This window comes from Clupea harengus, chromosome 4 (genome assembly GCF_900700415.2).
Source record: "Clupea harengus chromosome 4, Ch_v2.0.2, whole genome shotgun sequence".
In the NCBI taxonomy this organism is placed as follows: domain Eukaryota; kingdom Metazoa; phylum Chordata; class Actinopteri; order Clupeiformes; family Clupeidae; genus Clupea; species Clupea harengus.
Window position 1 is genome coordinate 22,020,911 of NC_045155.1, and position 27,284 is coordinate 22,048,194.

At 40.9% G+C, this 27,284-nt stretch overlaps 2 protein-coding genes across 2 annotated transcripts in view; one reads left to right on the forward strand and one right to left on the reverse strand.

The window, feature by feature from the left end:
• tti1 (TELO2 interacting protein 1) lies at nucleotides 1-13,138 on the forward strand. Its single transcript, XM_012820822.3, has 8 exons — nucleotides 1-281; nucleotides 4,351-6,656; nucleotides 6,754-6,906; nucleotides 9,610-9,764; nucleotides 11,116-11,256; nucleotides 11,440-11,644; nucleotides 12,345-12,432; nucleotides 12,618-13,138. Exons 2-8 carry the CDS (start codon nucleotides 4,388-4,390, stop codon nucleotides 12,835-12,837), a joined length of 3,231 nt encoding a protein of 1,076 aa, XP_012676276.1. The 5' UTR covers nucleotides 1-281; nucleotides 4,351-4,387; the 3' UTR covers nucleotides 12,838-13,138.
• Nucleotides 13,128-27,284, reverse strand: part of ctnnbl1 (catenin, beta like 1) — a 21,696-nt gene continuing 7,539 nt past the window's right edge. The window contains exons 8-16 of the mRNA XM_012820823.3: nucleotides 27,140-27,212; nucleotides 22,676-22,734; nucleotides 21,786-21,934; nucleotides 21,373-21,554; nucleotides 20,652-20,749; nucleotides 19,338-19,418; nucleotides 18,511-18,648; nucleotides 17,087-17,159; nucleotides 13,128-13,227 (exon numbers count right to left, since the gene is read on the reverse strand). Coding sequence (XP_012676277.1) covers nucleotides 13,139-13,227; nucleotides 17,087-17,159; nucleotides 18,511-18,648; nucleotides 19,338-19,418; nucleotides 20,652-20,749; nucleotides 21,373-21,554; nucleotides 21,786-21,934; nucleotides 22,676-22,734; nucleotides 27,140-27,212 — 942 coding nt within the window. The 3' untranslated portion in view covers nucleotides 13,128-13,138. The remainder of the gene's footprint in view (nucleotides 13,228-17,086; nucleotides 17,160-18,510; nucleotides 18,649-19,337; nucleotides 19,419-20,651; nucleotides 20,750-21,372; nucleotides 21,555-21,785; nucleotides 21,935-22,675; nucleotides 22,735-27,139; nucleotides 27,213-27,284) is intronic.

The following is a 27,284-nucleotide window of genomic DNA, read 5'->3' on the forward strand; positions in this document are numbered from 1 at the left end:
AGGGACAAGGGTCAGTGTGATAGATCTTTTGAATATCTCTCCTTCAATTTATCAATCTCCAACATGTGCAATGGCCTTTCAAGGACTTTTATTTTGACGATGGCGACCATATTGATTTCTTTTATTTCCACAGACATAAGGAAGTGTGGTTCTGCTAGCAACACGCAGGATCCTCACGTTTTGTAGTGAAAGACGAATGGAGCCAAAGTTGTCAGACTATATATCATGTGCTGCTTAGTCCTATACAACCAAACGATGTGTTTGCAAGATAATTATCTCTGGTAAGTTCGACATCCATTTAAATCACTTAAGTACTACGTAGAACTGGTATGAAGTGCGTACCGTCACCGCATGGCTCATTGTTTTGGCGCCTGTGAACCTCTCTAGTTAGTCAGCTGTCGTGGTGGAATTCGACAATTTACGTTTGACAGATCCTAAAACGCGTGACAAGCCAGTGTTTAACCAGGCGCATTAGTTATTAAAGTGAAACACTAGCTTGTTGGAGCAGAGCAGTATTTAATATTGTGAACGTTGTTAAAAATACCTTATTAAACTGCATTAAACTGAAACATTCAGAGGGAAGTGGCAAGGGGGGTGGGGGTGCTATCACTTGTGTAAAAGTAGTATTGACAAACTATCTCGCCAAGCACTCGTTTAGAGATGCATTAGCCTAGCAATACAATAACCCAACTGCTGCCTATGTTCAACAAACTTAGCTGTAACTTGCACTCTTCACCAGTGACCAACCAAACACAACAAAAGTGATAAACTTACATTGATATAGTCCACGTATGAAATTGTCCACGTATCACACAGTTAAGTCCACTGTTATTTTAGTTATGAAGCATAATGTAAGATGGACATGATGAACTAGTTACTAGTAGATTACTATTTAGAGGTTAGCGTGGCCAGAGTTAATGGTGTCATTACACCAAAATCCAACTTTATTTTATTGTATTTATTTATTTGTATTATGCCTTGGCACTGAACCAAAATTGCAATGGTAGCAACACTTAGAAAGGATGTTAGAGCATTTTAGAACCACATAATGCCAGAAAGGCATAACATTTCTGACATACGATAGAAAAACATGCATTTGAAATAGAGGGCTAATGCACTGGAACAAAGGTGATGGCATCCAACTGGCGGTCATCAAAGAATATGTTGTAACACTTAGACTAACGTTACACACAACGTTGGGTCTGTCAGTTCGATTTTTGGCCCTGCGGAGGGGCTCTGGCTTTGAGGCCCCGACACGATGGCTCTGTAGAGGCAGGGGCCCGGTAGGCCAATCAATCAATCTATAGGTATTTTCATATTTTTGATATGTGGGTGGGATGATATTGAGTGAGAGAGAGTTGGGATGCAGGATGAGAGGGAAGTCTGCAGTGACACTGCTGGTGACTGTAGTGTCTTTGATAGGTAATGCAGGTCTTTTTTTCAGAAACTCTGCCTGAGACATGTTCTTGTGGGGATAGTGGTTGTTCTGTGCTGCCAGTATTCTGTGTCTCTAGTAGGGATGGGAAGATTCACCGGTTCGCATCGATGCACCGGCATAAAAGCTCACGATGCGATGGCCCGGATCAAAAAAGTGTGCACCGGATACAATGTGGGATGAATCGCGATGCATCGTTTCTAACGTTTTTGCATCGGTATAATCCGTTGTATTTATATAGATTTGTGTGTAGGCGAACACCATTTAATATTTTGAAATGTGACCAATGATTTGTGAGCAATAATTTCATATTTAGATAGATTCCTCCTCTCTAACGGTTTCTTAAGCGCGCTCTCATCTCCACTGCTGTCAGTGGCCGAGTCTCGTGAAGTCTCTCGACCAAGTTTCGCGCGTGTTCGGGAGAGTGTTACCATGGCGGTTAGTTAAAGGCAATCCCAACAACGTCCCTACAACTTGTAATAAATCAAAGGTTTGGCAACACTAGATTTACGAAGAAAGATGGGAAATTCGATAATACCCATGCAATCTGCAAAATATGTTGTGCAGCCATAAAGTACACAAGCAGCACGACTCATTTAGGTACTCACCTGAAGCGGCGACATGGTGAGACGTCTGCCTTCTCCTCGGATTCAGCTATGGCTACAGTGGCTAGCTCTACCAGTACACCTAGCAAGCAGACTGAGCAAAGTATTGCCACTTTTTTTCATGCCCCGCTGGCTACCAACTCAGCTCGTTCAAAGGCAAAAACCGAAGCCATTGCCTTCTTTATTTGTAAGGATATCCAGCCTTACAGTGTTGTAGAAAACGAGGGCTTCCAAGCTACACAAGCTAACCAGCTAGCGAAGCCGTTAGCTTACGCTAGCAAGCTAGCACCCTCTGAAAGAGTGTTCAGCACAGTTGGTGACATAGTTACAGCACAGCGCAGTTTGCTTCATCCTGATCATGTGGATCAACTCATATTCCTAAAGAAAAACCTTAAAATAGGACAAATGAGTTAAATTTAGTGTGTGAGGCAGTTGATCCACATGTTTAGGATGAAGCAAACTGTGTTGTGACTGCCAGGTATAGTTACAAAAAAAACTTACACACACTTTTGTCAGAGACCTTGTTAATGATTTGTTGTCTGACAAATAAATGAATCCATATTAAATAAAATTGCATAGAATTATATTCTTTTGCATCGCATCTCGTTGAATCGCATCGTTTTGAATCGCACTGCATCGCAATAGGGGTGAATCGTATCGTATTAGTAGCTGCTTTTATGTATCTTTAATGTATCGGATCGTTGGCAGTGCATCGAGATGTACATCCCTAGTCTCTAGCTGTGGTGAGGTGTTTGATGATTAGTCATCATGGTCAGAGGCAGGTGGAGGGGACTGTAACTGCACCTGTAGTTTTGAATCAGCGCAACGGGCAGATAGGAGGCGAGAAGCAAAGAAAAGGTTGTTCTTTAGAGTTCATAGTGCTCAAGCGGGCACCATCAGGCCTTCTCTGCACCCCCAGAATAGATAGAAATGAATACATATCTGCACCTCCAGAATAGATAGAAATGAATACATATCTGCACCCCCAGAATAGAAAGAAATGAATACATATAATTCAGAACTCTTAAGCTACAGGTTCTTCTCAGCCATGTGTTGAGGTTGATGAGTTGAGAAAACGTATTAATTCCTCGGGCTGTAAGAGGCCCACTAATGAACCTTTGAGACGTCAGCTTCTCAAGAGTATTAAACATTTCAGTAAAGTTCTTTTTTAGTATTTCTGGCTCTTCTCTGCGAATGTCATTTTTGCCCTCATTCAGAATAATTTGATCGACCATCTGGTGTTGGGAGACAATGTTGGGAAGCTCATAGTTCAATTCGGAAAAAGCCAAATGGAATGGTGCCAACCTTGCCAGCATCCCCATTAGTAGGCAGCAAAACGGTTAGAAAATAAATACAATTTCAATTTTAGTGGAGAAACACACTTCACTACATGCCATTGCCTATGTCAAAATGTACTGTAATAAAAACCAGAATGGGACTGTGTACTGAGAGTGCTGTAAGCTTCGCTGCTCAAGTATCTGACATTTGGGACTGACAAAAGCATATGGACATTTAACAACTTGGTAACAATGTTTGCAATCACATTATTTGTTTTAATTATTAATATTTTCTTTAGGAAATAGTGATGCTACCTAGCCTGACGATGTCATACTCTAGTCTGATACCACTCCATTGGGCTGTGATTATGGGGCGTGTTTCAACCGAACCAGGAGAAAAAATGCCTCTTCGCTCAATTGGTTACCTACAACCAATCAGAACAACATAGTATGTGACCAGGGCCAGCTGATAAATTAAACTTTTACCGGATCACGTAGGAAGGAAGGCGAAAACATCTTTTCGATTGACAAATGCCTTGATCGCGTTTCTCTGTTCCTCTTTCAAAATGAATGCACTGTCAATGTCTAAATGGACTCGAATCTATACATTTCAGCTCTCCAGAGCATTGTAAACGAATTCAAACCAAGCGCCTTTTTATGACGTGGTTGGTTACGTTACTGTTGATCATCTGTCCATCATCGTATAAAGCCCGCCTTGACAATTTGATTGGTCAGACCATTTCTGTTCGCAGATCATTTCTCCCTAATGGAGCAACACCAGACCGAACTTCCCGACTTCAAATGTTGTGGGCGGGGCTAAGTTCGGTCTGGTATCCAGGCTAGATGCTACCACTATGGTGGCAAAAAAATGTGCGAAGCTGTAGGCCTAAATGTAATGTTTACTGGAAACATTTCAGGGCATGGAGCTGTGCTAACCTTGCTAACCTTTGGGAACATGAGGGTGTTTTTTTGAGTTTCTAGACAATGTGCTTCATCAGTTTTTATTTTACTTGTTTTTTTTCCCCCCATGCAGATCTGAATCGTCTATATGTACAACATTTCTGCTGAGGATGGCACAAATAGACAGTCCTAAGGAGGCCTTTGCTGTTCTTCGCCCACGCTGTGTGATTTTGACCCGTGAGCCATCCGTTACTAATGTGGAGGCTTTACACAACTATCTGCGTACCGTCGATGATGGAGCCTTGCAGCAGCTTCAGGATTATGTTCTTTTTCCACTACGCTTTGTCCTTAAAATTCCTGGACCTAAACAGGAGGGCCTTGTCCTTGCTGTGATGGACACAATGACTTATGTCCTGGAGAAGACTTCTGTGAGGAGCTGGGAGTCACTGTACAACATCTTCTCAGAGTTATGCTTATGTATTTCTTCCCCAAATGATCCAGGAAAGCCAGGATCAGCTTCAGAAGAGTTGAAGTTATCAGTTTTAAAGTGTCTTGATGTCCTACTGCATGCAGCCTATGGGGATGTGGTTTTTAAACTGTATGAGCCTGCCATGCTGCCTACCCTTGGTGCAGCCATTTCCCTGATTTTGGCTTTGATAGAAGGGGAGCAGGCTCGTGGAGTGCAGATAGCTGCACTGAAATGTCTACAGGCTCTGGCTTTCCAGTGTGACTGTCCTCAAGATCATGTGATTCCGAACCAGGAGGAGAGCTATGCACTTGGCAATGCATTGGCCTCATTTTTGCCGGGAGTCACACGGACATTGAGTCAGGTTATTTGCCATGATATGACACGGGGACATACTGTAGTGATGAGGGCTCTTAGGGTGCTGTACACAATTGTAAGTGTTGTGATGGATGATGGGCAACTTATCAACAAGGAATCTGCGGAAGTAGCAGTGGCACTGAGACACCATGGAAAGTTGGGGGAATTGAATGTTCAGAGAAGTTTTGATTGGATCAAAAACACCTCTCAAAGACTTTCTATGGTTTTACAGAAGATCATCTCTTGCACTTCTGCCCATCAGCACTGGAGAGTGAGGTTGGAATTGGTGAGCTTGTCTGGATATCTACTAGCCAAATGTTCCAAGTCCCTTGAGGAGTGCACAGGTTCCTTTCTTGGGGCTTTAGTTGGGGCTATTAACGATGAAGAGGCCTCTGTTAGGGAGAAATCCAATAGGGTCTTGAAAGAGATTGCTGTAAGTAGCCAAGCCAACAACTGCCAGGCCTTTACTGATCTTCTTTCAGAGAATCTTCATGGTTTGTCCTCTTCCTTGCCACAGCTGATGAGAACTGCAGATGATCAACAGAAGTTTTTTGTCCTCAGTGTGTATCTTGGATATCTGAAGGTCCTGGGGTCCCAGGTAGCGGTCATGTTGAATTCAGCTGTCCATCTGAAGCGCATTTCTAAAGCCATGATGCAGGTCTTAGAAATGGATGTGACAGATGTGCGGATTGTTGAAGAAAGAAGCTTTCCAATAGTGGTTCAAGATGGGTCAGCAACTCCCATTACAAACATATTAAAGAAACATTTTCTTTACTTCACCGATGACAGGATCTATTTAGTGCTCAGGGAAATCTGTCAGATGTTGGGTTACTATGGAAACCTCCACCTTCTGGTGGACCACTTCATGGATCTTTATAGAGAGTCCTCAGCATACAGGAAGCAGTCAATTCTAGTGCTCAATGAGGTCCTTGCTGGTGCTGTTGGTATTGACCTGGAGGGTGATCAGAAACCAAAGCCTGCAGTAAGCCTGATATCAGTTATATCTCCAGTCATTGAAGAGTACTTAAGTGCAGACAACTGGGACTTGCCCACCAACTATGAGCAGTCTTTGCATTCCAACCAAGATGAAAACCATGGCCAAGGCCCCTCATTAACCATATCAAAAAGTCCTAATGAGTTTTGTATGGCAACAGTTGGAGATGTGAGGCAACTGAACAGTAATATATGGCAGATCTGCCTTCAGCTGGAAGGGATTGGAATGTTTTCGAGAGTACTTGGCCCTAACTTCCATCCATTGTTGATGATGGTTCTGTACTCTGTTCTGGAGAAGGTGGGGGACAAGTCATTAGTTGTCAGCCAATCAGCGGTCGGTACAATGTCAGATATTTGCCAAGCTTGTGGGTATGCCTCGCCTAATGAACTGATCAACAGTAATGCAGATTATCTGCTTAATGACATTTCACTTAACCTTGGGAGGCCCGGTGTCCAACCACATGCCCCTAGGGTATTTGCTGCCATGGTGACCCATTCAGATGCTAGTCTGTTACCTTTAGTAGCGGATGTTGTGCAAGATGTGTTGACTTCTCTGGACCTTAACCATGACCAGAGGGCTTTAGAGGTGTGTGAGGTACTCCACTCGGTCATGAAGGCAATAGGTGAGTTAGTCCTATTCACTGTGGAGTCATTATTAATGATTCAAGCTGTACAACTGAAAGGCTTTGTCACTTATATGCTTTCTGTCCTGTACCTCAGCAAGACTGGACCTCAGCAGCAAGAAGCAACCAAATCTTCTGGAGATGAAAACCAAAGAGCTCTTGGATGCCAGAGGGTTTCTGCTGGAATACCGTAGACAGGTGGAGTTGGCTGAAGGGATCACAATCAGTCAGAAGGATCAAGATGACCAAGGTTAGCTCATGTGTATGCATCTGCAGATCCACCAACAATCATGCATTTGCAAGCTGCATATTTTACCACTAATGTAGACATGTTTTAGACATTCCTGTCTAATACTGTTGACAAAATACTTCCTATTTTTACACAGGATAAGATCATAAATCCCTTGTGGTTTTGATTAGGGGGCCTCACACAGTAGATTATATGTATTATTATATGTATTCATTTATCAGATGCTTGACAGCATAGTACAGATAGATATTTTTCCATGAGTATGTGCTGCCTGGATATCGAACACATGCCCATGCTGTTATTTGCACAGGGCTCTAGCCTTAATAAGTACATTTACATCTTGGCTTATCTCTGCCACAGTGTGGGTTAGAACAGAAATGTGCCTACTGATTCCTTGGGAACTCTTGAATATAAGGGACTTCTTCCAACTAATGTCTGCCTTCATTTTGGAGTTTCTCATGAATTTACTTTTTTATCATCACGAAATGTGGTGTGAATCATCTCCAGACCACCATTAAAAGTTGTTGAAGGAATCCTGATTTGTCGAACAGCTTAAAAGATAAAATCCAAGCCAATCAAATGTAATACTTAAGAACCATTATCTTTTGATCTAAAGTTCTAAACTTTATGAAGCTTGATACATTAAATCACCACCACATTTTTTGGATTCATGCTAATTTGATATTCTGTCAATTGTGGGTGCTGCATCTGAAACATTGCAATATTTCAAGGATGCTGAAGCTCAGCCAGTGCCTGGTTAGTCAGTGGTGACTGACCGGTCTGTACCACAGTCAACTTATGACTAACAGTGATCATTTCAGGAGGTCCTCTTGAAACCTTTTGGTAACCGGATGGGGGCGCTGGCACTTCATAGAACTAAGTTGGTCTGTAGAAACATGTTCAGAACTCTAAATCTAAACAAGACTTTAGAAAGCCAATGCAATGTTAATGCAACCTATAATTACAGAAAGTACAGATACGATATACGCTGTTATATACGCTCTATATACTGGTGCGTCCTGTACACGTCAATTAATGTTTTTTTTGCCTGGTAGTTAGTAATGTGCACAGTAACTCTGCCAGAAAAAGCGTGAATGGGTCTCTCTCTCCCTCTTTCACATATGAAAAACTGCTTCGGATAGATAGACACATTTTCATTCACACTTAATCACATTCAGTCTTCCATAATGATAAAGTAAGGGGTGTCGTGTATTCCTACCAAACTGTATTTAACGGGATGCTATGGAGTGCAAACCTCTGCTAGAGGTGTACGAGGTCTCATGCCAGTTAACCTGGCTATGAACTATCCTAGCTATCTCTAGCTTAGGGAACCATCTTTTAGATTCAGTTTGTGGTTGCTAGCATGTGTAATATAATAATATGAACTTGTGTTAATATGATGCTGAACATGCATCCAGAGAGTTTTTACGTTTTCCTATTATAATTGTAGAAGTTAAATTGAGGAAACTATAACAACAGCTAGATTACTAGCTATCATTTCTTGAGTACTAGCTATCAGCTAGCTAGCAAAGCAACTACATAACCATAGCAACCAGGAACCACAATGTTAGCTGCAAAGTTTAATTTCTCAATCAGTAAAAGGGTAGTAATGCACTGGAAAATCTGAATTTTTATGTGAATGAATTAGTTTAGAACTGGCCTGTGTTTTAGAAACTCCAATGTAAGTGAAAATATCACAATACATCGCCAATACACCGCCATCTCAATTATTGTTTTAATAGTCTTTGGCCTCAATCTTTTAGTGATGTTTTGGTAGCACAGTAATTATAGTGTCATGGCGGGGGTATGCAAAATATGTAGTAGTTAATGGGTAAATATTATATATGTGTTAATCATGTGGTATTTTTAGATTGAAGCTCATAGTTACTTTTTTCATGTACAATGACAAGAATAGGGTAATGGGTAAGTATGTAGAAATGAACAGGAATTTCTAGTACATGCCTATCATTTTGAAATACAAGAAGGTGTACTGGCAGGGTATTCATACAGTTGCTATAGAGTATGGTAAACAGTTAGTAATTAGTAGGCAGATATTTGGTTTTTAGTCATTTAACAGTTAATAGGTAGATATTTGGTTTTTAGTAGTAGTAATTTAACAGTTAGTAGGTAGATGCTTTTTGGCAATTCCTCATACATAGTACCTTTTAATTTATTTTCATATATGACATATAGTTACTTGTAAGTGTTATACAGTGGTTCAGTAAGTTCAGTAATTATTTAAAAGTTAAAAGTGGTTAATCACTTGACGGAATTACTTTTTAAATCGTCATCTGTAGTCAATGGTTGTGTGAACCTAGCTAAATAAACAACACAAATGCAGTCCAAACCTATCCAAGTCTATCTTTGGTCTGCCACTTATGATCCAAGAATGTAAAAGTGTATGCATTTTGTTCTTTGTATTTTGCATAATCTCATAAATGAATATACCTACATACCTTTATACTAGATTATTTCTTATAAATGGAAAGCTAACAGACTGCTTAATAACTGAGTAAACACACACCAAAAAAGATTAGATGAAATAAACCATGAGCCATGTGTTCTGACAGTGGGAAACTTTATATAGACTCGTATAGAAATATAGAATATAGAAACTAAACTTAAGTGAAAATGACTACATATGGTTCTACTGCCTCTTAATCTTACTGACCTGTGTCCTCTATTGCCACCTCTCTCGTGAAGACATCTCATCAGTGACTGAAGACCAAGAAGAGAATGGAGACTCAGATGGGCTCAGGATGGACACGGACCTGCCCTCTCATATCACCATAGCCAAAGATGTTATGGAGCGCTGCATCCATCTACTGTCCATCTCCAGCCTCAGACTCCGGCTCAAGGTACTGTACATCATTAGTTCTGATCAGGTTTAGGGTCGGAGGTTGTGGGGAATTCCCCTTGTTGACAGTGACCGCAGCATGGGTAGTGACCTCAGTGTCTCCTGCTGACAGTGACAGTGACCGCAGCATGGGTAGTGACTTGAGTGTCTCCTGCTGACAGTGACTGCAGCATGGGTAGTGACCTCAGTGTCTCCTGCTGACAGTGACAGTGACCGCAGCATGGGTAGTGACTTGAGTGTCTCCTGCTCACAGTGACAGTGACTGCAGCATGGGTAGTGACCTCAGTGTCTCCTGCTGACAGTGACCGCAGCATGGGTAGTGACCTCAGTGTCTCCTGCCGACAGTGATAGTGACTGCAGCATGTGTAGTGACCTCAGTGTCTCCTGCTGACAGTGACAGTGACCGCAGCATGGGTAGTGACCTCCGTGTCTCCTGCTGACAGTGACAGTGACCTCAGCATGGATAGTGACCTCAGTGTCTCCTGCTGACAGTGACCGTGACCTCAGCATGGGTAGTTGGATTGACATTGAGTTGGATTGTACATATTAGTTTAACATTGATGACGACAGTAGCCAGAAATAGAAAATGGAGAAAGAGAAGAAACTGACTAGCTAGCATAGTCATTCACAAGTTGCATTTTATAGTTACAGATTATTGGTGTGATTGGGAACAAAGTCCTTTCTGTTAATATTCTTAATCCACTTGTGGTGAACATCTTGGTCCTCTGCACGGCCAAGGAATCTGGAAAGAGTCTGGTCTCAGACCGGGGCATTCTTCATGAAGGCTTGTGTAGATTACACCCTCACCAATCTTATAGGCAGGGAGATAAAGTGCTCCAACACAGAAATCAGAGAATGTATTGTCATTACATAAATCTGAATAGATTTAAATAAACAAGTGCATTTACTACGTGACTAAATAGCTATAGACACCATTCCAGTTAAACATAGGCAAACACAAGTATCGTAGCTATAGGTAAGTGTATGTAGCTTGTTGAGAAACATGTGACATGTTTCTTGTATCTAGTAAACATTACTAAAACCTCTCAAATATAAACTCTTTAAGAACCATGTTCAAACATGCTTACAGACAGTGCTTGAGTACTACATTATTAAAGATGATTGACATGAAAACCTGGTTAATGACTATTTTAAACACTGCAGTAAACATTATGTCATGAACTCTACTTCTCTTATGTTTTGAAATGAAAACCTTGAGTTGCATTCACCTAGTGGCTTGGAATAAATGCGACAACATACCATCCAGCAGTTACAATCTCTTTAAAATCACCTAGGAAACTTAAAAGGTTGATCAGAAGAGTCATTGCAATCATGTCTTCCTTCCATGCCAGGTCCTGGACATGCTGAAGCTGTGTGTGAATGTGATGTGTGAATATAAGCAGCACTTGTATCCCATGGTCCATCGTTGCTGGCCAGTACTACAGCAGCGTCTCAATGATGAAGATCCTTTTATTGTACCCCAGGCATTTAAGGTACCCCTATCTGTTTCCACAAAAAGTTACCCAATTGAAGACCTAATCCTAAATGTGATTCACTCTGATGCCATTTTCTGTCAATCACTGATGTTTCTTTTACATGCGATGTGAATTGTGTGTGTCACATGTTGGTGCTGACAGTGCTTTGATTAGTTCTATAATTGTGTCTTGATTCCTCAGGTTCTTTGCTCTATGGGAGAGGTGTGTACTGATTTCTTGAAGAAGAGAGTATCAAAGACAGTGATGCCAAAAATAACCGCCTACCTAACTAAGCAAGCACAGACCAGTGTCAAGGCTGGGCTTAATTACACTCAAAGCCTCAACTACAAGCTCCAGTTGGCTTACCTGCAGGGACTTGGCCCTTTGTGTGTCTCCCTAGATCTGGGTATGTCTGTCGTCATATTCCTGTTCACGACTTATCTTTGCCAGTTGATAACTATGTTTGTATCACAACTTGGTTGAATTCCCCATACATTACCGCAGGGGTCATGTCATCAAATCGGTAAGCAAAGGGTGTTCATTTAATAGAAACCAGTGGTGGAGCACCTACACAGGTAGAGAAAAGACCTTTAAAAAGCTTAAAGCAAACATGGAGAAAATGCACAAAATAGGGTTGTTGTGAGAGTCCCCTAGAATGATAGGTCAGATAGTTACATCTTAAGTGTAACATAGCTATAGTTTGCTAACGATCTTAGTGAAGCTAACGTTAAATGTTCACTACCGGACAAATTTGTCCTCAATATCGGGATATTGGAGGCGAATTTGGTTGGTAGTGTACATATTTTTAACATCAGTCAGTTTGATAAATGTCTTTCTTGAAAACAGTTATGTTGACAAACAGGTTCACAGGGGATTCCACCTAAGTGTTAAGTGTAACTGCTACTGATCTTTCAAAATGCTGTGCAGTACAATACAAGCGTCGTCCTCTTTGGTTGATCAATGACCATTATTCTGGAGTAGTCTTCTCTGTATTGTGTGTAATATTATTCTGGAGTAGTTTTCTCTGTATTGTGTGTAATATTATTCTGGAGTAGTCTTCTCTGTATTGTGTGTAATATTCTTATGCATGAATTTGCTTTTATTAGAGGAATCAGACCTAGACATGGTGGCCGAAGCCTGCCTCCCATACCTCAGTGTCCAACAGCCACCCAGACTGCAAGAGGCCTGCTGTAGGTAAGTTGTGTGAGAACAGCAGATTTCTGTTTTGTAAAGTAAGTACTATATGGTTCCTCTTATGATCCAATGTATTATGTCAATAAGAGAAACTGACAGAAAAGGGGATTTTGTTTTTAAATGTCTGGAATTGCCCCCTATCATGCAATTACTTACAATTATTAACCCATGTAATTCTGTTTCAGTGTCTTCCAATGTATGATCACCAAGGATCCAGATGTCATTTGGTTTACACTGTGCGAGCGCTTTTGCCCATATATATACCAGCCTCTCCACACTGACTTCATGCCAGTTCAGCTCTGTGGAATGGGTCTGCAGAAACATGAATATACGGACAATATCATGAAACTACTAACAGAGTTCAGAATAGAGCCAACAGGAATGAGTGTATTACATTGTACATGAAGCTATGAAGAGCAAGGGGCCTATTAAGTCACTTGGCAATGCTGTTTATCTGTGTGTATATATGTGTAAATCTGTTAATCCTGTGTGTGTGTGTGTGTCTGTTAAGGCATGGAACTGTTTTGTGAAATTACCTGTGAAATCAGATGTAGCGCTATTGAATTTGTGATAAATGCAAAACTGGTTTTATTCATATGCAATGACAGAGACAATACAGAAGAAAAGTGACCAGATCTGTACAAAGTTTAAGACCTCACGGTCTGAGAGTCAGTACAATTTCCCCGCAACAAATATTTTTCTCATATCAGAAGTTTTCTACGAGTTCCATAATTCTCCTCTGTTCACTTTCTTTGAATTCCTCATTCTTCCCATTTCCAATGTTTTCTGCATATTCTGGAAGTAAAAAGAAAAAGGTTCTCGTTCAGAAGGATCAAAAGTCATGTATATTACACCATCCAATGTATTCTCATGCAATGAAGATCTTTGCCCATGATGTGCAAGACAGGTATGTGTTCACAGAACATATCTACATATAAAATAATGGATTGTCATCTGACGTGCAACACACTGCATAACTGAATTGTATTGTTTTGGCGCTATACAAATACAATTGAATTTGTCTTATGTCTGCAATGCACTGAAATACACAAAATGTACCTAAACTTCAAACTATATTTTCAGGGCTGTGTTAAGTTGCTTTAGATTGCTAAATAAAAAAGACAAAAAAATCTGATAAAATGTACCCTGCAAGGACATGCATAAATTCATTTGAAATTGAACGGCTGATCATAGTTGCCCTGACTGTATCTGGAAATCACATGCCTATTTATATATAATGGGCATATCCACATTTCATTGTATGCAAATACAATGACAAAGGCTTTTCTATTTCTATTCAGTTGTAAATAGTGTTCGAACATGAAATTAATCTTAAGGCATATACTGTTGCATTAGGCATATATACTGTTGTCAGTTGGTGAGAGAAGAAAGGGCAGGGCTGGAGAGCCTTGTTGCAGTAGGATGGTGTGGTTGACTGTTAAAGTCCAACAGAATTCAAATGCTCAAGAAGCCTGAGTCTGCAGCCAGCAAGAGGTCATTAGACACTGTGGATCCAGGAAGCAACACAGCACTGAAACAGCCCTGGTCAGCTTGGAATGGGCCGAGAAGCATGTTGGAGGAAAGATGAGCACCTGGAACTGGTCACAGCATCAGGATTCAGGCCAGGTTTCTTTTTAAGACCAGTGTGATTGAACCAGTGTTCAGGGCAGCAGGGACACAGGGTATATTACTTTATTTTAAGAACATCGTGTTTTTATGTTCATATTTGATGTTTTATTATATTTTACATTCAATTTCATATTGTGCATACATTCGATTGGCTTGGCCAGGCTTTGGAGCTGGGTTGCCATGACCACCTTCTTTCAGCCAATCGATCGCCAAACAGCTTCCTGAGTTGCCAAGGCCACTTGCCTGCTAACAGCAGTGTTCAGTGTTCAGAAGCTTCCTGAGTTGTCAGGGCCACTTGCCTGCTAACAGCAGAGTGTTCAGAAGCTTCCCGAGTTGCCAAGGCCACTTGCCTGCTAACAGCAGTGTTCAGTGTGTTCAGAAGCTTCCTGAGTTGCCAAGGCCACTTGCCTGCTAACAGCAGTGTTCAGTAGCTTCCTGAGTTGTCAAGGCCACTTGCCTGCTAACAGCAGAGTGTTCAGAAGCTTCCCGAGTTGCCAAGGCCACTTGCCTGCTAACAGCAGTGTTCAGTGTGTTCAGAAGCTTCCTGAGTTGCCAAGGCCACTTGCCTGCTAACAGCAGTGTTCAGTAGCTTCCTGAGTTGTGAAGGCCACTTGCCTGCTAACAGCAGTGTTCAGTAGCTTCCTGAGTTGCCAAGGCCACTTGCCTGCTAACAGCAGTGTTCAGTGTGTTCAGAAGCTTCCTGAGTTGCCAAGGCCACTTGCCTGCTAACAGCAGAGTGTTCAGTGTGCAGGTTCAGTGTGCAGTGTGCAGGTTCAGTGTGCATGCTGTGGCCGGACGGACCCACATGATGCATTACGTTTGATCAGGGCACTTTGACAGGGGGGGGGGGAGGGATCCTTACAAGTCTTGCATACGGCTTGATTCTTCATATTCAAGCCACTCAAAATCTCCCAAGTCTCATCTTTTTCAATGGCACTTTTCTTTTCTTCAATTCTTTTCTGGTCCATTTGGTGATTTGAGCTCCGTTACGGCAAATATTCTAGGCTATAATTGGTTTGAACTCAATCACTTGCACCCGTGCAGCTAAATATTTCTTCCCGTTTGCACACTGACATTTTGACTTGCATATGCGAGTGAAGTGGTGGCACTGTAGAGCCCTGGACATGACCATGTTCAAGGGAAGAGTTTATCACCTGTACTGTCAGAGGACAACGCTAGGGTAGACAGGCTTTAACCAGGGTGGGAGGCATGGGGTTGAGATGGCAGGTAGTGGTGACAGGCTTTAACCAGGGTGGGAGGCATGGGGTTGAGATGGCAGGTAGCGGTGACGGGCTTTAACCAGGGTGGAAGGCATGGGGTTGAGATGGTAGGTAGTGGTGACAGGCTTTAACCAGGGTGGGAGGCATGGGGTTGAGATGGCAGGTAGTGGTGACAGGCTTTAACCAGGGTGGGAGGCATGGGGTTGAGATGGCAGGTAGTGGTGACAGGCTTTAACCAGGGTGGGAGGCATGGGGTTGAGATGGCAGGTAGTGGTGACGGCAGGCACGTCAACCTGGCTGAACGCTGTGAACAGGCAATCAGGCTTCACACATGAAGAGGGCGGGTCACAGGCTGAGCCAATAGACACCAAAAGCTGAGCACTGATTTGATCAACTTTTTGTATGAAGTTGTTTATAAAATCATCTGGGGGATATGGCTGGGCAGGCAGGTGACAGGACTCGGTAGGGAGCCGAGTGGAGAGAAAAGTACCGAGTTATTTGTGTTGCTCTCAATGATGGTAGAGTAATCATAACATTACGATGACTAAATGCGGTATTTGATGTTGGCAGCCAGAAATCAAACAATTGTGTGAAAATTGTATCCATTATGACTCACTTTTTCAAGATGGCTGCTCAATAACCCAAGTGGTGTTGGTGACTCCTAGCTCATGCACTTCTATGGATATTTAGTTTTAAGTTTCCTATGTTTAGAGGTTGATGATTTGTTACAAACTGTAGTTTCACAATGGTACTTGGGTTTAAATTTCATTCCATTTATATTCTTTGGCCAAACATAGGTGTTTAGCTGCAATGGGGCATAGCTGCTGAGCTGTTTTCATGTGATCACCATTCAGTTCACTTAATGACTTACAGACAGTATAGATGAACAGAGTTGAGCATCTGCATAGCATCAATATAATAGACTTCTCATTTCAAATGGTCAGTTGACATAACAATTTAGGGAGCTCATATAGGCACTCCAGATTCATAAGATGTGTACTCCACCTATGTACTGTATACCTGTCAAGGCACAGATACGATGTGTACTCCACCTATGTACTGTATACCTGTCAAGGCACAGATACGATGTGTACTCCACCTATGTACTGTATGCCTGTCAAGGCACAGATAAGATGTGTACTCCACCTATGTACTGTATACCTGTCAAGGCACAGATAAGATGTGTACTCCACCTATGTACTGTATACCTGTCAAGGCACAGATAAGATGTGTACTCCACCTATGTACTGTATACCTGTCAAGGCACAGAAAAGATGGAAATCTTAACAATGATTTTTCTTGTAAGCGCTACAGCCCAACGGTTCGATTTTCTTACATAACTAGGAATCTTGATACTAATTAACTAGGTAGCCTGGGTAACTACACATCTTGATACAGAGCTAATTTACTAGGTAGCCTTGTAAACTACACATCTTGATACAGAGCTAATTAACTAGGTAGCCTTGGAAACTAGGATGCCTGATAATGTTTGCCTGAGAGATGTATACCATCAGAGCAAGACTCAATCTGCCCTCCAACTCCAGAGGGTTAAGAAACCTTAATGCTGTATCGGTTACTTAGACCTCCGCTTTAGCAGCCTCTGTATAAGGCAGTGAATCCCTAGATGTTCATGTCCTGCTATATACACCTTGGTTCAAAATATACATAACACAATGCATCGCTGGCATGCCTGTAACTTATCAATGTCATTTGCTCAACATGCTACCAAATGTTACAACATTTGAAGCTGTGAATCAAGATTCAGATTCAATGAACAAAATAGTTTTTTATGGAGCACAGCTTACCCCTCATGATATGTCGGACAACTTTGGTTGAACCTCCTTTCAAATTCAGGATCTGATGGACTCTCTGTTGAATCTGTAAAACAACATATACCCATGTAAGTCCAAAGACTTTTCTTAAAGGAAAAGGGCCACAGAATTTCCTATGATTGGTTTAAACAAATGAAAATCTGGACAGTTATACTTCAGAGAGAATATTTTATGTGGAAATTTGAAATGACATGTAATTTCATCTTTTATTCAAAATGTTTGCATTTTCTTTGCGAATGTATATACTTTTTATCTTCAACTTCGAGTTAATTTATAGACATTTGATTGTGACGTCGTTTTTGAGATATGGCTGTGTTCTATGACATCATACTAAATTCTTTGGTCACATGGGACTACTGATTTTTAAAGAAATGGTACAAAATGGCTTCAAACTAGTAATCAGACTGAAGGTATTTTATCCAATTTGGCACAAATGTGTGCAATTCTCATATCTACATTGTACATAGTTGTTATTAACTAATGCTATAAAATAAATGATCTACACTTGTTCACAGAGACCCAATTGTTTTCCCAGTTTGGTGGGAGAGGCAAGAAATACATGATTTGCATAGATCCAGTAGGCAACACGTCTCCGAATGGGCGTGGTCTGATGTTGGGGAAAACAAGAAGGAGTAAAGTCCCACGGCATGCAGTTCAAAGGGAATCTACATCGGTGATGTAATACCTGATGAGAAGCTACGTTACCTAGCCAAACTGGACTCTTTCAGGATTAATTAGTGTCCATACATTGCGCATACTTGGTGAAAGATTGCCTTGATAGTATGCTAAATACAAGGCACTCCTCTATCCAGCTAGCCAACTTTATATAGCAGACTAATGTTAAATGTAAAATCACATTTATTTTCTATTCAAATCTAAACCTGATCAGAAATATACTCGGGTCACTTCAAAAATGCCACGACTATGTTTAGCCTGAACTCAAGGAGGGTACTGATCATTTTACCAATGACTAAGGTTTAAAACATTGCATCAGAATGTAATTATTAAAACAGCCTTTGCTCAACTATGCATGTTCTTATTAGTGTTAGCATTAATCATACTGGCAGAGAAACAATTGAATTTGTATAACTGCCCTGTATTTAGACTAATGCTTTAGTCCAGAGTTAGTGAATAGGGCGAATAGCTACATAGAGAAGTGTAGTGTCATCATGTTTAATAGGCTTCTCTGACTGGAGAAATAGACATTTCTCTGCCAAAACAGAGAGCTAGTTAAGGCACAATTATTTGTATTCAATTATCGGTCGGTCACGCCGGAATGGTCATGGCACGTGTTCAAATCTGTCTTGAAATGCAACAGTACGGATGTACTTGTGGGGTGCCTGAATGGTCATGGCACATGTTCAAATCTGTCTTGAAATGCAACAGTACGGATGTACCTGTGGGGTGCCTGCACTGCAGATCTCCACCATGATGTAACAGATGAGTTGGAGTGCAAAAAGGCCTGCATCAAGACGCCGCAGGTAGAACTCATCTTCCATCCCGTCATCCAGGATTTCTCCTCGACGCACCATGTCCTGAGAAAGATCCGGAAGCAAGAAATGTTAAAGGGGTTAGTAAGTTGTTTATTACATGGAATTTTGGCTCTTCAGAAGTTCAAAAGTTCCGTTCCGTTGATTTGATTTGCCATGCCAACGTTCGCCTGTGAATATTTCTTGATATTCACCGCTGCGAAAAGATATTCACAGCTGTCATTGGCAACGGTTTTTTTTGCTTCTAATTCACATCTTTCATATCATTCTGCAAGTAGTCCGGTCATTTAACGTAACAGACTCATTGTAATTTGAAGTAAGCAAGTAATGGGTTGCTACGCAACACCTGAAACTTAAAAGTTCTATTTGCTTGAAGAACTATTTATTTCTAAACGGGAATCACGAAACGGCAACTAAATCATTAAAAAGAGGCATGTTGGAGGAATGTCTTCTATCGTTTTGGCAAGTAACCATATAATAAGCGGGATAATGTATTGTCCATCGGTCATTATCCAAAAATAAATCCCTTCAGGACGAAACAACACCCCTCCGCTGCGCGTCGGGGTGCTGTTCGCCCCGTCGGGATTTATTTTTGGATAATGAGTTCCGGACCATACATTATCCCTTACTTATTATACGGCTCCTCAGAATGTTGCATGATCCCTTACATGGCAGGTGGAGGTAGAGAAATAACCCTTAGATTTGGGTTAATGGTCGGTGTTTTGTGTTCTTACGTGTTTCTCGCCCTCAATCCTCTTGTCTGCTAGCTGCACAGCTTCCATGTACTTAAAGTGCATCTCCATTAGTCTGTCAACCTGGAAAGGGCAGAAGACAAACACACGGTCGTGACTTGTGAGAAAAAACATTCGAATTTCATAACATAACCATTAGAAAAAGACTTGTAAAAGCACTTCATTAGATCTGCATTCCATCTAATTTGTCTTCCAGTGTGTCTAATTTTTTTAATCTAAATTCTCTCCTTTGCTTTTATTTGTAATCATTGTATCTTCCTTCTCTAATCTGTGTTTCATCTCTCCATCTTTTCAAATATATACTGTGTGAGAAGAGGGTGTAGCATTTTTGCTTGAAATGCCCGTCCCATACAACTTTTAAATGGGTAGTACTGCTTGTACCACAACTACATGGCATTTAGTTTCATACAACAGGATGATGTAACGTTGAATAAACTGCGGTTAATACACTGGTTGGGTCAATATGCGGCTTTGTTTTATAAAATTATATAAAATACTGTAATGCGGTTTATATATACGGTGCAGTATATAACCGTGAAGATACGGTATGAGTAATATTAGACCAAAGCAATTCATTTTATAAATCCGAGTTAACCTATTTTCTCTATCTATATTATTACTATAATATATTCCATTCTATGGACTGACACTTATTGTTTATTGTTTTTTTTTTGTAGAATTCCAGAAACGCAATGTGATTGCATCTTCTATCGATAATTTGATCTAGTAGAGGGCCGTATTGACATTCCAGACCTATCTCATCCATATGTGTGATGACTTTCAAAACAAACAATGTCACCCCAAATTTACAGACGTTTACTAAACAAACTAAACTGATGAATGCTTTAATGTATATATGTAGTCAGCACTTGTGTCTACAAAGTTCAGCTTCATTTATCATAATTATTTTTGCAGAGTTTGTGCAAAACAATAGCATATGTAGCACTTTGGGATCAATGTTTTTCTGTGGGGAAAGAATGTAAAAATGTCAAAGGATGTCAAACTATCTCAGAGATGCCTGACAGGCCTCAGACTTGAGAGGGTTCTGGAGTTATTATGCAAACTGGTGACTCTTAGAAACTTCTCATGTGTATTAATGTCTACCAGTTATCTTCCTGCCCCCCACCACACAACCAGTTAACAGGATGTGTTTGAAGACATGCACTGTTACATAAGTTACATGAAGTATTATATGACAGTAACTTCAATAAACTCCAAGCTGAAAATGTAACAAATTCCCAATAATGTGCAATATTATTTACGTATAGTTTCGACGACTATTAATGCCATACATACCTTTTCACAGTCAGTCTCAGTGAATTTGCTCAGGAGTCTTGCTCTCTGTTGAGCTTTCAAATTCCTTAGCATGGAAGCAATGATGGAGCACACATGTTCTGATGGGAAACACAAACACATGCTACTGTCAGCTGTTGTTACAACTAGGCATGGGTCATTTACTCATTTTCAAACAGTCATTCAAATCTATATATATATATATATATATAAAACAAGACTGTAGTCATCTGCTGTAAAAACTGCTGAAACATGCAAAGTCAAAGTCTACTACAGCTGTCAGTTATGTGGCTAACTCCTTCAAAAGTGACCAAAATGAGGTGCAGTTCGAACTCATAATGCTACCACAACCAGGTACCGTCATCCGAGAAGGAAGCACCCAGCAGAAGGTCCATCCACACATCAACAATCAATGGCTAGCTTTCACACCAGACCAGTTTTTGATGTTAGGAGACCAATTTGATTTTAGCAGTGCAGATCAAACAACCACCCTTATTCCAAAGATGATGGCTAAAGACATGCTTCCTTTAGATCTTTTAAGAATGGCTAAATAGTACCCAGTGAATATGGAATAGTATTTTTGCTTGAAATGCCCATCCCTATTTAGGCTGTGAACTCCCAAGCATTAATGTCAGATATTTTCCAGGTAAAGATGGGGAAACACAAACGTTTTAACAATGAACTACATCATACTTTTAAGAAACATTTAGTTAGTATAACAAACCTTCATGCTCCTTTTCTGATATCCCAGCTTTCTTCATTTTTTTGGGTGCTTTCATAAAAAGGGGAAAGATGGTTCGCAGACCCAGGATGTCAACAAACTTATGGCAGTTGTCAAGTCCCTCAGGGCCGATCATGCTATGGTCCAACACCTTCAAGGCCCCAGCCCGAGACATTTTCTTTTCCCTAAAAAAACAAATCAACTTATAGTAATGTTCATAGTCCACACACACACACACACACACAGTATTCAAATGGCCTTGGTCACTTTCGCACAGGTTATTAAAGACTGATTGAAGCAATACTGAATCGTGGTCATTTTTTTTTTTTCAGTATTACAAAACTTTCAGGATCAGTTTGAGAAGAATTTTCAAATGTTTATAGCCAACTACTGTACATATTATTGCTGTTAATTACCTGAGCATGAGATTCATGAGTTGAAGCCCTTCACCCTTCAAGAAACGCTCCCGATTTGCTCCCAGCATAAGACAGGAACAGAGTCCATCAAAAAGGTTCTCCATCATCTCCTGCTCCTCAGGTGTGGATGGGTTGTGTCGTTTAAAAACCTATAAAAAAGGTACAGACATTATTTAAGAGGCTGATAGGTTTGGCTTTCGTCTTTCATACACTCTGCACTTTTCTGATCACACCTGCATTGCCATCCATCCAGGACCTTTACAGCCAGCGCTGCAGGAGGAAGGCCAAGCGGATCATTTTTGACCCTAGTCATCCCTGCCACAGTCTTTTCTCCCTCCTGCCTTCTGGAAGGCGATACAAGAGTATAAGGTCCCGTACCAGCAGATACAGGGATAGTTTTTACCCACATGCCATCAGGATGCTGAACTGTCCTTGAAATATCTTTTTGCACTACAATTTGTTTCTCTTTTTCCTACCCTTTTTCTCCATTCTCCAGTATTTAATTTATTTATTCTCTAAGTTGAACGGACACTGAGCACAAAGAATTTCATTACTGATAAATGCTGTTTATGAGTAAATGATAATAAACTTGAACTTGAACTTGCTTATTGACATAATGACATCATATTATCATATTGAATTTCATGAAAAAGTTAAAGAAAATGTACAGGCCACAAATTTGGTCAAATCTCACAAAAATGATCATATGGATTTCTAAAAGCATTCACCTCTACATTGCTGCTTGCAGCTTTTATGTTTCTTCTAGAAAATGGAAGGTCAATATTAAATCAATCTACGTTGAACCTACCTCCAGTCAATTTTCCCCATTCTTCTACAGGACATACAGCTTCAAACTGGGTTAGACAACACTTATACTGTGGCTTACTTACAGACAGCTGCTGAAGGAGCACATCAATCCCATCACACTCTCCTAACAGTCCTCTTGTGCCTGAAAAAGAAAGTGGACTTCAACAAGTGTTTCCGGCCTCTTGTAAATTCAGCTTGTTCACTAAGATAACAAAAGGATTGTCAGATCAGGTTATTTATGAATTATATTCACTTGCCATAGCAATGAGATTGAAACACAATAGCCAAGCCTCAGTTTCTACAAATGTGCTGGCCTGAACCAAACCTCCACAAACCTGAATTCATATCCAACACTATTGCCCCACTCATATCCAACACTATTGCCCCACTCATATCCAACACTATTGCCCCACTCATATCCAACACTATTGCCCCACTCATATCCAACACTATTGCCCCACTCATATCCAACACTATTGCCCCACTCATATCTCCAACACTATTGCCCCACTCATATCCAACACTATTGCCCCACTCATATCCAACACTATTGCCCCACTCATATCTCCAACACTATTGCCCCACTCATATCTCCAACACTATTGCCCCACTCATATCCAACACTATTGCCCCACTCATATCTCCAACACTATTGCCCCACTCATATCTCCAACACTATTGCCCCACTCATATCCAACACTATTGCCCCACTCATATCCAACACTATTGCCCCACTCATATCTCCAACACTATTGCCCCACTCATATCCAACACTATTGCCCCACTCATATCCAACACTATTGCCCCACCGCAGCATTTGGACACCCACATATGCCCTCCCTCAGACAAAACCATAGCTGAGTACTACAGTGCCATCATCTAAAAGCCATGGGCTAAGGATGCACAGATACCACTTTTTAGACCAAGCACAAGTGTGAGTGGTAACATTCAGGGAACATTTGCCAATAGAGTAGTGATATCAGTACTTTACTCTGGCAACATTAACTCAATGCAGAGTAGTGATATCAGTACTTTACTCTGGCAACATTAACTCAATTGTGACAAGAGCACACACTGCTTTCATGAAACAAGCGTTCAAGAGATTGTGCCTACTGCCCCCGTGTGACCCTGATTCACGTCTCCTCCAGCGAGTTAGTCAAACACACTATGAGGCATGAGTAAAGCAAAGTACACTTTGCCGAGTACATCCAGTGTGCATTTACAGTGGGGAAAATAAGTATTTGAACCCCTGCCGATTTTGCAAGTTTTGCCACTTGCAAAGAAATGTGTGATCTATAGTTGTAATAGTAGGTGTATTTTAACAGTGAGAAACAGAATATCAACAAAAAAAATCCAGAAAACTTCATTTTATAACATTTATGACTTAATTTGCATTTGATGCAGAAAATAAGTATTTGAACCCCTAGCAAAACATGACTTAGTACTTGGTGGAATAACCCTTGTTGGCAAGCACAGACGTCAGACTTTTCTTGTAGTTGGTCACCAGGTTTACACACATCTCAGGAGGGATTTTGGGCCACTCCTTTTTCAGATCCTCTCCAAATCCTTAAGGTTGCATTTTCAATGGAAGGGAATGAGGGAATGAGGTTCAAGCCCAATATTCCACGTTACATGGCCTCATCCATAGTCCCCTCGATGCAGTGGAGTCGTCCTGTACCCTTGGCAGAGAAACAGCCCCAAAGCATAATGTTTCCACCTCCATGCTTGACGGTGGGGATGGTGTTCTTGGGGTCATATTCAGCATGCTTCCCCCTCCAAACGCGGCAAGTCGAGTTGATGCCAAAGAGCTTGATTTTGGTCTCATCTGACCACATCCTCTCCCAATCCTCCTTAGAATCATTCAAGTGTTCATTGGCAAACTTCAGACGGCCCTGTACATGTGCTTCCTTAAGCAGGGGGACCTTGCGAGTGCTGCAGTACTTCAAACCATTACGGCGTAGTGTGTTGCCAATGGTATTTTTGGTGACTGTGGTCCCAGCTGCCTTGAGATCATTCACAAGCTCCCCCTGTGTAGTTCTGGGGTTATTCTGCACCTTTCGGATGATCACCGATACCGCACGAGGGGATATCTTGCACAAAGCCCCAGACCATTGACAGTGCGATTGACAGTTGTTTGGTGTTGCTTCCATTCACGAATAATCGCACCAATAGTTGTCTGCTTCTCACCAAGCTGCTTGCCGATGGTTTTGTAACCCATTCCAGCCTTGTGCAGGTCTACAATCTTATCTCTGACGTCCTTGTTCAACTCTTTGGTCTTGCCCATGGTGGTGAGGTTGAAGATGTGAAGTATGATTCTTTGGACAGGTTTCTTTTATACACGTCACCAGTTGAGATCAGGTGTACCTTGTTAGGCCTAAGGAGGACTAATCTGTGTGCTTCTTGGGCACATAACTGGTCATTGGGAGCCAGAATTCTTGCTGTTTGCTTAGGGGTTCAAATACTTATTTTTTGCATCAAATACAAATAAAGTCATAAATGTTATAAAATGCAGTTTTCTGGATTTGTTTGTTGATATTCTATTTCTCACTCTTAAAATACACCTACCATTACAATTATAGATCACACATTTCTTTGCAAGTGGCCAAACTTGCAAAATCGCCAGGGGTTCAAATACTTATTTTCCCCACTGTATATGTTCTTTTTAGATTTTTCAATGCAATATTTGGTCTGGGGCTGACCCAAATTTCACAATACTGTTCAAAGTGTGAAGTAGCAGTCACATCAAAGCACAGTAATGAGAAACTGAAAAATGACTACTACTACTACAGAGTATGTCCAGGAAAAGTGCAGTAGTGTATATATTTTAGTTTAAAACAAAATGATCACATCATCTGGCATAACATAACACTGTTCATGCTGGGCTGGCTGTATGCAGTCAGGTATAAATAAGCCACCTTTTCCATAGGGTCAATATGCAGTCAGGCATAAATAAGCCACCTTTTCCATAGGGTCAGTATGCAGTCAGACATAAATAAGCCACCTTTTTCATAGGGTCAATATGCAGTCAGGCATAAATAAGCCACCTTTTCCATAGGGTCAATATGCAGTCAGGCATAAATAAGCCGCCTTTTCCACAGGGTCAATATGCAGTCAGGCATAAATAAGCCACCTTTTCCACAGGGTCAATATGCAGTCAGGCATACATAAGCCGCCTTTTCCACAGGGTCAATATGAATCAATTCCACAATAAATCTTCAAAATAATGGTATGACTGTTTGATGCCTTTCTTTCGATTTGCATTTCATCACACTCAGTCTATTTGGACCATTGATGTGTGCTGCTACCGGTCCCACTCAGACACTGTGCTACTGTACTGCCCTATGACAGCAACTATCCTCTCCCACTCAGTGCACTACATAGCACAGTGTCTATGACAGCAACTATCCTCTCCCACTCAGACACTGTGCTATGTAGTGCACTATGACAGCAACTATCCTCTCCCACTCAGACACTGTGCCATGTAGTGCACTATGACAGCAACTATCCTCTCCCACTCAGACACTGTGCTACGTAGTGCCCTATAACAGCCTGAATTCAAATAGCAACTATCCTCTCCCACTCAGCTCTGATGCAGGAAAATGCAAAACAGTATCTTTGTACTACATGTGTCTTGTTGTGCATTACAGAACGCAAAGGATATTTGGCTATTTTACACTGTACTGTAATTACCCAACTATCAACCGTGGTTTATACATTAAATGATTTTGCTAAATTTCTTTAGCCCTGTGGTTAATACTCAGTGCGTCCTATACAAGGGAATGCATTTTTCTTCCTGCCTGGTCGTTAGTCATGCGCACAGTAACTCTAAGTAATTCAGTCATTCTCTAAGCGTGAATGAGTGGGTCCCTCTCTCTCTCATACAAAAAAACATTGGATAGATAATACATTTTCAATCACACTCAGCCGTCCATAATGATAAAGTAAGGGGTGTAGTATTTTTGCTTGAAATGCTCATTCCTACTTCATACCACTTTGAAATGGGTAGTAGTGTTCACACCACAACTACATGGTATGGCGTAACGTTCAATAAACTGCAGTTAACACACAGGTTCATTTTGTAAAATTACATAAAATACTGTAGTGAGGTTTATATGGTGCTGTTAATAGAAAATAGTTAATAGAAAATACGGTATGTGAGAATGCAAGAGTAGTCATGTCGAACTAAATAGTCTACATGTAACCCTTCAGTAAATATCATGTTGCGTACACGTCCATTGACGTTCTTATGAGTAAGTTAATATGAGTAAGTTCTTATGAGTAAGTTCTTATGAGTAAGTTCGTCTATCTCAGCACCAAAGCACTGTGCTGTTACACACCAAGTGTGAGACTGCTGTACGTCTTTGGACAGTTACAATGTGTCTGTAAACTCTTTAGTAAAATGATTAAACTGTTCAGTAAAAAATATCGGACACCAGAAGGAAGAGGAAGAGAAGAAAGCTGAGAAGGATGGAGGAAGCAAGAGATGAGGAACAGCAGCAAAGACAACACCATACTACCAGAGAGCCATTTTAGTGTTGTTGTCATACCATCATTGTTCTGCAGTAGGATAGCTAAGATTTCACTGCAGTAGAGCTTGTTTGAATCAAACGGCATCTTAACCTACAGAATGAAAACAAAGAAAGATGAATGACATAAGTTTACCTTTTTATTAAGGGAAAATTTTAAATAATC